The sequence below is a fragment of the Olea europaea genome, unplaced genomic scaffold, assembly GCF_002742605.1.
Source record: "Olea europaea var. sylvestris unplaced genomic scaffold, O_europaea_v1 scaffold542, whole genome shotgun sequence".
Taxonomy (NCBI): Eukaryota; Viridiplantae; Streptophyta; class Magnoliopsida; order Lamiales; family Oleaceae; genus Olea; species Olea europaea.
The window spans coordinates 66,472-77,519 of record NW_019263747.1 but is presented as its reverse complement, the minus strand read 5'-3'; the positions used below and the strand labels follow the sequence as shown (position 1 = coordinate 77,519).

Sequence of the window (11,048 nt, the reverse complement as noted above, 5' to 3'; positions counted from 1 at the left end):
GCTCCGCTCCAAACCCGACCCATTGCCATCATTAATTAGCTATGATAAAATTTCCTCAAAATACTGTTATTTTACCTTCTCCGTTAGTGGGCTCAGAGATATCCTTGGCCCAAGTTGAGGAAACCCAACTTCCTAAAAGCCTATTAGAACACACAACAAGCCCATCCATATATTCCCTAGCTGAAAACCCTAATTTCAACTTCGTTTTGATTTCGCGCAGCAAAAGAATCCTCAGATCAGATCATTCTCAATTCTTCTCTCTGCAAATAAAAAATGGCTACTCAGATGAGCAAGAAGAGAAAGGTCTACTCTGCGATTCAATTTATGGATATATACATTTGTGCCTGGAATGTAAATTTGTATGCTTTATTGATTAATTTGTTTAATTGAATTTGCAGTTTGTAGCTGATGGCGTGTTCTTTGCGGAGCTGAATGAGGTGTTGACTCGTGAGCTTGCGGAGGATGGATATTCTGGGGTAGAAGTCAGGGTTACTCCCATGAGAACTGAGATTATCATCCGTGCTACTCGCACGCAGAATGTTCTCGGTAATTATGTCCTCTCTCTTCTATTGAATTTGATAAAGAATATTCGGAAAATTTGTTTTTGTTAAATTTGCTTTAATTCTTGTTATTTCGTTTATTATATGGTATTTAATATTTTGAAATTGATTATATATTTAGGAGATAGCCTCAAGTTCTAAATATTTTGACATGCTCATGTCTTTCGTTCAGTTGTCTTGTAAATTTTTTTTGTTTTCCATTTTTAGGTGGTAAATTAGTTATAATTCACTTTCGCTTTAATAGTTTACATTTTCATATTTAGCCCATGTTTTGTTTAGATAAAAATCAGATTTTTAGTAAATTTTGATAAAAGTTGATAGGAATACCTAGTTGAAAATTTGTGGGTTCCGGGAAATATGTGGTTCAAATTAATCGTTTCATTTTCTCTTAAATTTTAATCTAACCTTGTAGTGGAATCGCTCTTCTTGATATTTCTACGGATAGGTGAGAAAGGAAGGAGGATCAGGGAGCTGACCTCTGTGGTACAAAAGAGGTTCAAGTTTCCAGAGAACAGTGTGGAGTTGTACGCTGAGAAGGTCAACAACAGGGGGCTGTGCGCAATTGCCCAGGCTGAGTCCCTCAGATACAAGCTCCTTGGTGGCCTTGCTGTCAGGAGGTAATCAGCTGGATCTTGTTTCATTCAATCGATTCTTATTTGCCAACTTAATCTTGTGTTCTATATGTATTTTGATTATTTATGTGGCAACATCAATTCTCGAAATATACTATCTCCTTCTTTCTTTCCTTCCTTTCTTTATTTTTTTTATTTTTGGTATTTTTCTTGTAAGATTAACTTTTGTGTGTGATTGGATGTATAGAATCACAATGGTTATAGTGTGTTTGTTTGCCATCAGCTTTGACTCTGTTTGATCTTATCTTTTATTAGTTATACTTTCCTATGTAATGTGAAATTGGCAAGTTGTTATAGTGGTCTGCTGCTGGGTTTGAGATACCACCATGTTTGTTATAATGTTATTATCAAAGTCACTAAGAAAGTAGATGCTTTTATAGGCATTTTGTACGGGGAAATCAATAACTAGAAAACTGTTTTACATCCACGCCATCATCCTGGTGAAATGCATTCTTGCTTTTGTATATTAGGTTTGAACTGGCACAGGCATGTCTTATATAAACAAGCGAGAGAAAAAGCATGCGAGGGGTTATTTTTTCTCTGTCGTGCTTATGTGCATGAAACATGCCATTAATCTACTCCATGCAAATATTTTGTTTTAATCCCTTTTTATCTTTTCTTAACACTAAAGAATATTTCTTTTCGAATACTGAACTGTTTGTTGATTTTCAAAATGTGGATTTGTTATCCTAACATTTACCTGTTATCTATAAAGCAAATAGGTTTCAAGATGTATTTGTGTTGGAAGATGAATCAAAAAATTAACATCTCCAAGATATTTACTGATGACCTGTGTGTGGTCCTTATTAATATACCACAGGTTGCTAAATTCTTTGAAAAAAAGTTTCAAAATTCTTGCAAGACCTTTTACCTCAGACTTTTATTGCCTGCTCTTGATAAGCATGAAAACACTTTCGGTGTTCTAAGGTATTTACCATTGGTCATAATATCCTACTTTGCAAATTATTAATGAGTTTCCAAACTGTGTTATAAGGGTAGTTTGGAATCCTAAAATTGGAAGCTCGAATCATATCTCTTCATAGCTTCCTTTGATTCAACTTTTCATGAATAAAAAGATGAATAAAAGAGAGTTCATCATATGGATTTATTTTTTAATTTTTTGTTCTTTTTCTCCCTTTTCATGAAGGCTGTTAGCAAGAACTCTCTGATTCAGACATTTTGAACTACACAGTTTTTTTCCAATCCTCTATCCTAAGGATTAGGATATCAGTGGATTTTCATTTTTTATTTTCTTCCCTTTTTTTTTTTTTGGGATTTAATCCATCAATTTCTCTTTATTAATCTGTCATTTATTATGATAATATTTGGCTAGTAATATGTTTCTTTTTGTCTTCCTTAGAGCATGCTATGGTGTTTTGAGATTCGTTATGGACAACGGAGCAAAGGGTTGTGAGGTATGCTTGGAATGATTTTTGTGACCATGATTTTCTATGGCTTCTATCCTGTAGCATTTCATCAGTAATTAAGTTGGTATGAGTTACAGGTGATTGTCAGTGGGAAGTTGAGGGCTCAGCGTGCGAAATCCATGAAGTTCAAAGATGGCTACATGATTTCTTCTGGTCAACCGGTGAAAGAATATATTGACTATGCAGTTAGACATGTTCTCCTTAGACAGGTTTATTTCACTTTTATCTCATGTTTCTGACGGAGCATTTTGTCAGTATTGTTGCATTCCATTCTGCATTTGTTCTCTTAATAAAGTTTTGAGCTACGTGCATTTGCTCAGGGAGTACTTGGAATCAAGGTGAAGATCATGCTCGACTGGGATCCCAAAGGAAAGCAAGGTCCGACTACTCCTCTTCCAGATCTTGTCACAATTCATCCTCCAAAGGAAGAAGAGTACATCAGGCCAGCTGTGCTGTCAACTGAAGTTGAGATTCAATCTTAGATGATCATTATATTTGAAATTTATTCAACATCGAGTCTATTCTACTTCCCTTGAATGCGTGTTTTTGATCTTTGATAGATGATTACTTGAGAAGACCTGTTTTGACTCGACCAATTTCAGATTTATATCAGCAAGATTTTTTTAGCTTTTTGTAGAATGATGTTTGCTTCATTTTTTAAGTAACATGGATGGATTATGATTGCCCTTTATATACTAATAGTTGATCAATTTTATTCTAGTGCTCCTCTGTTCTTCGCATGTGTTTTCCGGTTTCCATATTACTGTGAATTACAAGTGCTTAGATGGTTTTGATCATAAGGAGCAGTTATCTGCTGGTTTTTTGCTTGTTAGTATTTGTAATTCATTAAAATGTGGACACATTTATGAGTACTGTTCCTGATCCAAGATTCTATTTTATCATCAATCCAATTACCGTACACAGAACAAGTTGATAGGATCCTCTTTTAGCTCTTTTCTTTATTAATAGTTACACTATTATTTTTAAGTTGTAGAAGATTTGGTATCTGGATGATTTTCATCAAAAGTTTGATGGTTGATCGAAAGCCCAAATCTCGATCAACTTTGAAATGAGTAACATAGTTATCCTCTGTTTGGTATAAACTAAAAGTTAGATAAAAATTTCAAGTTAAAGTTAATAAATAATTTTAATAAAAATATGATTTTAATCTACATCGAACAATCAATTAATTGAAGGAATGTATTTCAAAACTTCGAATTGATTTGCAAATTTATTAATTGACTTGTACAATCAATTTGAAACTTATTTGCAATTTTCCTATCTAATCGAGTCCTTAACATTGGTACGCTTTGAATTTATGACCTCTTTAAGAACAATCTTTTAGAAGAGCAAGACAAAATGTCTTTACTTCTTGCCATCGAGAGGGTTTGCTTTACAACAAAAGATTGGAATTAAGTTGGGCATCGAGGTCACGACTCCAATCTTTACATTTGTACATTCAAATATTTGTGATTTTTCCTCTTGAAGTTTTCCACGTGTATTTTCAAGATTGAATTTCATATTCGAATAAACCTCATAATTGTAAGAAAGTGGGTTTTTTAGTTATGGGCCTAGCAAAAGAAAATTGGGATAGGAATCTTTTGGCTGTCTCTGCACCCCTACCTCCTTTATCACTGAGCGATCATTTAGGGCTGCTGTTCACCTGGGCTTCGGTCGCCGGCTCCCCTGTCATCAGGTCACCAACCGACTCCTCAGAATTTAGTAACTTCAACTCCATTAACGACTTATGAATCAATCTAATCCGATAATGAAGACATTTTTATGAAAATTGAGATGCAAATTTTGGGTTTAAAACAAGAAAGTTATCTATTCAAATCGAGTAAAGTGATACATGAAAACATTCGACGATTAGGAAAAGATTCTGATACAAAGATAAAGAACCGTCTTATCAGCTCCTTTTGACAGGATCAAAGTTGGAAACACCAATCACTGCACCAAGAATGACCCCAAGCACCACTCCACCAGCCACAATGCTCAGCAAGAAGTTGTTCAGCGAGGGAGAACCTCCGATTGCAGCTTCGGCCACGTCGGGAACGACCATCGAAGCTGTCAATGCACCTGCTGTCAAGCCAGTAATCATTTTTTCCTTCAGTGAAGCATTGACTTCAAATTTTGCAACAGGTTTTGTGACTGCAATGGCCTTCGAGGGATTTACCGGTATCGGCTTGAGGAAAGCGTGAGCATTCGGGTGTGTCTTACGGGTTGCGAGGGTTAACGGCATAGCCATCGATACAGCAGAAGAGGAAGCTGCCATTGCTATTCAGTTTTCACTCTGAAGGATAGTTATTTTTGTGTGTTGTTTGAATGAATATTATTGAGTGTTTTTGAGATGAAATGAGAGGTGGGAATCTGAGAGGATTTAATTTAGTCCCATGTGGCAACTTCTACACTTGGTATTGGTGGATAAGGTTATCTCATTGACATTACCACAATTCTAGATTTTATCGAAATTTCAATTGGGTAAGGCCTCGTTTGGCCCTAGTTAAATTTCATTTTTTCTTTTCTATTTTCAACTACACGATTTTTCATAAACTAATATTATACTTAAATCGAAAATTTTTCCTTCTTTCAATCACTCATTTTTCCCAAAAAAAAAAAAAAAATAATAATAATAATAATAATAATACTACTACTACTACTACTCCGCTCATTTTCATTTCAAAAAAATGGGGTTCAAACGGGGGCTAAATTTCATTTGTTTATTTTGATGAAGTCACTTAGCCCTTATTTGTTGCCCATTATTTGAAAAGTTAAAAGGGTCTTTGAAATCCAATTATTTGAAAAAATGAATTTTAGAATAGTAAATTGATGGAGAATGTATAGATAAAAAATGAGGAAAAGTTTTTATTTATGTATAATATTATTTTGATGAAGAATGTGTGATAAAAAAGAAGTGAGAAAAATAAGAATCAAACGGGGCCTAAAAGAACTTTGAATGATATTTTTTGGGATAACGTTTGGTTTAAAAGTAAAGAAATTTATCTGTTTGTGTGTAGAATATATTTATTATGTAAATATGTGATAGATAATGATACTGTAGTAAACAATTTAAAATTTTAAAGAGAGCCAAACAAGGGCAATTTCGTACACGAAACAAAAATTTTATAAGAAAGATTACAAATGTTAGCAAAAATTCCTTAACGTAAACCAGTTACAGATGGAGGTATTGTTGATCCAACATAGCTGATTTGAACTTCTTGAGGTAGAAGATGGTACTTTATACCGAGTTCCTCGAAGATCTTTTTCAGTTCGAAGACTAAATCCGATCTTCGATTGCCCCTTTCTGTAGCATTTTGGAAGTTTATGGTATGAGTAACATAAAGGGCCATTTTCATCTTGTTCACATCCTCGATTTCTCTGATCAGTACACTATGTCCCGGACGCCAGTGTTGAGGCTTACTATCCAAGTATCTGAAGATGAGAAAAGAATAAGAGGGATTTGAGATTAACAATGTTAGTTACAATGTACCAATCATTCTGATATAGTACTCTATCGCTATTGTGTCACTCTTAAGACAGATTCGACTAAAAACAGAAAATGGGACATCGAAAGAACTATTGTTTAAAGAAGTTCGGTTCATTTTATACTATGAAAGTTCAAATCTCACATCAGAATCGCAGCTGGGACGAAAAAGAGAGAATTGAGTTCTGATGATCATGCACAAATGAACGACGTCAAATTTTAAATGGAAACAAATAAGAAAGCGACGAACTTAGGTACTAAACAAAGAGAAGATGGTTTTTGTGGACTGGTAAGTAGTTGAACAAGATTAATGCTCACAGGACAGACCTTAGGAGAAGTCTCCTGTCCATAACTTATAGCAGTAATTTTGCCAAGACTATCAGTTTCCAGTACATCAAGCTTCATGCCAGGTTCCCTACACAAAGTAATGAGCCTAAAATTTTCAAACTTGATCTAACAATCTTTCTGCAAATGACAATTTTGATAAATTTCAAAGTTCGAAGGTCAGGCAACTTGATATTTTCTTGAATTTGACGTCGTGAAAAAGCATACCCTCGTCCCTCATCCCATTTTTTTGCATTTCAAGAAAGATATAAGAGAGTAGGAAAGGATAGAATCAACTTACGATTTTATTTTAGCTCTCAATGCTGCTATGCTCTCGACTGAAGTGGAAAAATCAACAGCAAATTCCACTGCATCGCCCATCATTTCTGGACTACGGTTGAAATTGCTGATCGGTTTGGTTGCCAAAACTGCGTTGGGATAATATACTTTTTCATTGTCCGGTTTTAGAAAGATCGTGGTTAAAATGTTCATCTCTTCAACAACCATCTGCAAATTAGGATTTCATGAATTACAGGAAGTAAAGAGAGTTAACCCGAAGAAAAATGTATTGCAGGCCTAAGAAGTTACCTGAATACCATCAATGACACAACGATCACCAACATCAAATGGATGTACCACAAACACAAATATGATTGCTTCGAACACTGTTTTTGCAGTGTTACCAAACATAAAAACTACGAGTAACATCTGAGATGAAATGAACACCAAAACTCTGGTGGTTGTGATTTCCATCAAAAGTATCCAAACTATAATGATCACAATCAGAATAAATCCGGAGGCAATTTTGTTTAGCTCCTCGATAGCTGTTTTTGCATCTCTCAAAGAAACGGCTAGACATTTTCGCTCATTATAAGCCTTCACCTGTAAAAAAAAGGAAAATCCCAGAACAGCTATGTAGTATTAGATTGTATTAGACACTACAATAGACAAAATTTCAGCCTTTTCTTATCCAAATGTGCTACAAGTATACCATTTTTGACAGCTTACTTGACAACCCTCTCACATATAAGAGTGGGGGCCATGATTAAAATAGTCGCGGACTGAACATTTGTGAAAGAGCTGTAAATGTGTACACCACTTGGTGCTATACATATATCATTTTCCTTTCTCTTTATACTGTTCAGTGCTGTCTAATCCACTATATCAAACATGTTTATATGTACTAAAAACCTTGTATAGAGATCTTACCACCCAATTTCTGAAGGATGATTTCTTAATCCTTCTTGCTTCTACAGCTCCTTCAAAGAGTGGAATAGTATTATCTACTTCTTCTTTTGGCATGAAACGTAGAAGATCGTTCTCGTCTATATACCTAATCCATATCGTAACGCGAATTTAAGAAATTCAAGAAAAGACATGAACTAGAAAACAACATAGGTTATGTAAATATTCTTACTTGTGACCTGGTTTTGCGACGTTCTTGAATATTCGATTGGCTGCATCCCTTGCCTCGACCTCACTTGTAATAACTTTTTTCTCCTCCTCCTCCTCCTCCTCCTCCTCCTCAACAGTCTCATCGAGTACCTCAGAAATGGTCGGCAGCCCTGAATTCCTTATCACTTTCATCAACCCTCCCATAGTCCAAGCCGAGACTTTCCCTCGTTTCACTTTGTAAAGTTTCTCCACATTAATCACTTCCTCCCCCTTTTTCTCTTGTTTCCCTTTCTTCAAATTTTTGCAACTCAACTGACGACTGAAAGTAGAATTCTCGACCGCATTTTCCATGGATGGAGGCCCCGAAAGGGCCTGAAGTATGTACTGATGAAATATCGATTCTTGAATTCTGTCAAAGTATGTTCTAACGTGAAAAGAAGAAGCTAATAGCTTGATCAATAATGTCTTCACCATCCACATAACTGCACCAATAAGACTAGAGGCTATACCTTTTGTTATTAAATTTAGAACCTTAGTAGTTTTCCAGGATCGTTTAACCCCTCGGTTAATCAACAAACCCCATGCCAGAAGAATCAAGCCTAACCAGACAACGACGCGAACACTCTTCTTCAAGCCGAATAAGAAATAAAGAACCTTCTTTTTGAGCAAAAAATTTCTTTCAATCAAGAACTCAAGAAAATTAGTCAACCATTCAGTAAATAAACGACCACAAAAAATTACCAATACCAGAACAGACCATCTCCATAGTTTTGAACCCAAAATTGTAGAATCTTTTAATCTGTTAACAGTCAAGCTAGCAATTAAAACTGCCATTATGCTTACGAATGCTATCCATTCAATCAAAATCAGTACTTTTAATTTCTTGCCGTGCTTTTTCTTATTGATTTTAACATTTTCTGTCTTGTATACCTCTTCATCATCATCGTCATCGTCATCGTCATCCTCTCCTCCAACCGATGCCATTAAAGGCGTCCTAGGTGTGACAGGAACCGATGTTTTCGGGCTACTAGAATTCACTTTAACGGAAGGCGAACCTACATTTGGCGAATTTCTTTCCGAGGCCTTTCCAACAACAGATTGAGCATTTTCTTGAACCGGATTCGAACTACTTGGATACTGAGGCTCCACGATTCGTGACTTAGGCTTAGAATATTCAGATTTCGCCAATGATCTTCGCCGAAAATTTGCCCCTGAAGGTGGAAAATTAGCCCCTGAAGGTGGCTTCGCCGCAGGATCAGATACTGAACTCGGGTCGATTATTGCAGGAGTCGAAGTGCTTGTGAATAAGTTCATTTGAAATCTTGACAATTCCTCATTCGATAACGCCACCCCGTTTTCTTCGTAGCTCGGCGATTGAATCTCCACAACAACATCTAAATTCCCAGCCCTCTGTTTCAATGATATATCACTTTCCATCAAAGAATATCCAATCTCTACATTCAACACACAATCTACAGCAAGAAATACTTACAATCTTGATCAAGAAAATTATTATAAAGAATCAAAATTTGTTTCTTTCTCTTTAATCCATCAACTGTCAGCATAAGATTATTTTGAATCTTTGCTTAGAAAAAAAAAAAAAAACAGAAAGTTCGTCTGCATTTCCTTGGTTTAAGTTGGTATAAAAAAAAAAATAGATTTTGCATAACGTGTGAACATGAAGAATGATTAAAAAATTGTTGGAGCAGGTAAGCCACGTTTTTCTTTAGCAATATTTCAAGTGGATAATGCCTAATGAGTTTTAAAAGTTAACTCAACTGAGATCTTGGCCTGATAAATTGTATATTAATATATATAGCGAAGGGACAACCAACTCAGCCGCCTGGACGATCATATTCTTTACATTCCCATAAATGCAATTATGTATGTTTGAAGGATTACCTACATTTGTGGCAAGTTCTTTAGTTTTGTCTAATCTAATATTTTTTATACTTTAATATAATTTTAATTAGATAACTATACTTTTATTTGATTTTAATTAAGAATACTTTGGTCAATTTTATTGACAGAAATTTATGATGTGCTCGTCAATAAATGATAATCATCACATGAAATATTTAGTTAATGACGTGAAATATGTACAACTTCAGTTAAATAAATGATGGGTTTTATTGATTGGCTACTTGTTTATAGGTTTTTGTTTGTTTAGGTGACGGAATTGGATGAAGTTACCCTATTGAAATCAAATTAAAGTGTAGTTACACGACTGAGATCAAATTAAAGAATAGTTATCTGATGGAATAAAATTATAGTATGATTAGTCGATTAACACGAGAATAAAGTATAGTTACTACAATTGTAATTAACGACGTTTGAACTTTCAATCTCAAGATTTCAAAGGGAAACCTATTCGTGAGAGAGGAAAAAAATTCATGATAGTAATTATAATTAACTGAATAATCAAGAATAACTTTTACCAAGTGGTAGAGATGAGGTTAAAATATTCTCATTTTCTATTTCGTTTCTTTACTCACTTACTTATTTTTAATATTTTTTATTTTTTAAATACCAAAAATATAAAATATATAAAAAATAGAAGTTGAGGTAAATATCAATGTAAATAATATTTTATAAGTTGATAGCAATCAAGATATGTCTTGACAAGTATTCAAGATGTTGAAATTAAAATAACTTCATTAGGTTAAGTTGAATTTTCACATTCTAATCGTTTTAATAGCAATCGGCGTGAATATTTCAATGTAAATAATATTTTTAAAAGTTGGCGATGTTCATTGCATGTAATTATCATAAAATTCTAGTCTAATCTCACCTAATTCTCCTTTTTTTGGAGGACTTTTCTATGCAACTTCTCTAAGAATTGGTCAATTTTTTCAATAAAATTCTTGTCACATAATTCCTTGTTTTTGGTGGACTATAATAATAAATTTCAATTAATGAGAGTGTTTACATTAATGGCTAATGGAAAAATAAAGTCTAAGAAGTGAATATTGGATTAGAGGATCGATTTAACATTAGTAGCCGTATACACATCAATACATACGCTACAATATTTTAGTTTAGCATCTCGAATACGAAGAATAAGGCATTTTTGATATTTTCTTGGCTCAAAATGAACGTTGGCAGCATGTTTAACACATGCAAGTTGGACGGGAGGTGGTGTTTCTAGTGATGGACGTTGAGTAACGTGTTTGAACTTGAAAATTTCAAGTAGATGAATAAGAAAGATCAAGAGATATTGGTGTGA

General features: G+C 34.4%; 3 protein-coding genes across 4 annotated transcripts; 1 reads left to right on the top strand and 2 right to left on the bottom strand.

The window, feature by feature from the left end:
- Window positions 1–167: 167 nt before the first annotated feature.
- LOC111388967 (40S ribosomal protein S3-3-like) lies at window positions 168–3,339 on the top strand. The gene is made up of 6 exons (XM_023013796.1): window positions 168–303; window positions 399–546; window positions 1,006–1,177; window positions 2,553–2,607; window positions 2,697–2,828; window positions 2,940–3,339. The coding sequence occupies exons 1-6, from the start codon at window positions 274–276 to the stop codon at window positions 3,099–3,101; spliced, it is 699 nt and encodes a 232-aa protein (XP_022869564.1). The 5' UTR covers window positions 168–273; the 3' UTR covers window positions 3,102–3,339.
- Window positions 3,340–4,385: 1,046 nt separating this feature from the next.
- LOC111388968 lies at window positions 4,386–4,973 on the bottom strand. Its single transcript, XM_023013798.1, has one exon. It carries the CDS (start codon window positions 4,892–4,894, stop codon window positions 4,529–4,531), a length of 366 nt encoding a protein of 121 aa, XP_022869566.1. The 5' UTR covers window positions 4,895–4,973; the 3' UTR covers window positions 4,386–4,528.
- A 702-nt stretch (window positions 4,974–5,675) lies between these two features.
- LOC111388976 (mechanosensitive ion channel protein 10-like) lies at window positions 5,676–9,606 on the bottom strand. Of its 2 annotated transcripts, XM_023013811.1 has the most exons (6): window positions 7,845–9,606; window positions 7,637–7,760; window positions 7,016–7,309; window positions 6,729–6,934; window positions 6,431–6,518; window positions 5,676–6,051 (listed from the first exon to the last, which is right to left on the bottom strand). In XM_023013811.1, the coding sequence occupies exons 1-6, from the start codon at window positions 9,257–9,259 to the stop codon at window positions 6,040–6,042; spliced, it is 2,139 nt and encodes a 712-aa protein (XP_022869579.1). In that variant the 5' UTR covers window positions 9,260–9,606; the 3' UTR covers window positions 5,676–6,039. The 2 variants fall into 2 exon arrangements, with proteins under 2 accessions (XP_022869579.1, XP_022869578.1); XM_023013810.1 differs by lacking the exon at window positions 6,431–6,518 and having other exon boundaries at window positions 7,845–9,604.
- Between the last annotated feature and the right edge of the window lie 1,442 nt (window positions 9,607–11,048).

What these genes read in the sequence shown, in the direction of transcription:
- LOC111388967 (XM_023013796.1), top strand. Translation starts at nt 274, where the DNA reads ATGGCTACTCAGATGAGCAAGAAGAGAAAG. An exon ending in AGATGAGCAAGAAGAGAAAG is followed by an intron (nt 304 to 398) that starts GTCTACTCTGCG and finishes TTGAATTTGCAG; the next exon opens with TTTGTAGCTGATGGCGTGTT. An exon ending in TCGCACGCAGAATGTTCTCG is followed by an intron (nt 547 to 1,005) that starts GTAATTATGTCC and finishes TTCTACGGATAG; the next exon opens with GTGAGAAAGGAAGGAGGATC.
- LOC111388968 (XM_023013798.1), bottom strand. Translation starts at nt 4,894, where the DNA reads ATGGCAGCTTCCTCTTCTGCTGTATCGATGGCTATGCCGTTAACCCTC.
- LOC111388976 (XM_023013810.1), bottom strand. Translation starts at nt 9,259, where the DNA reads ATGGAAAGTGATATATCATTGAAACAGAGGGCTGGGAATTTAGATGTT. An exon ending in CATCCTTCAGAAATTGGGTG is followed by an intron (nt 7,310 to 7,636) that starts GTAAGATCTCTA and finishes TTTTTTTTACAG; the next exon opens with GTGAAGGCTTATAATGAGCG. An exon ending in TTGAGAGCTAAAATAAAATC is followed by an intron (nt 6,052 to 6,728) that starts GTAAGTTGATTC and finishes TCTCATCTTCAG; the next exon opens with ATACTTGGATAGTAAGCCTC.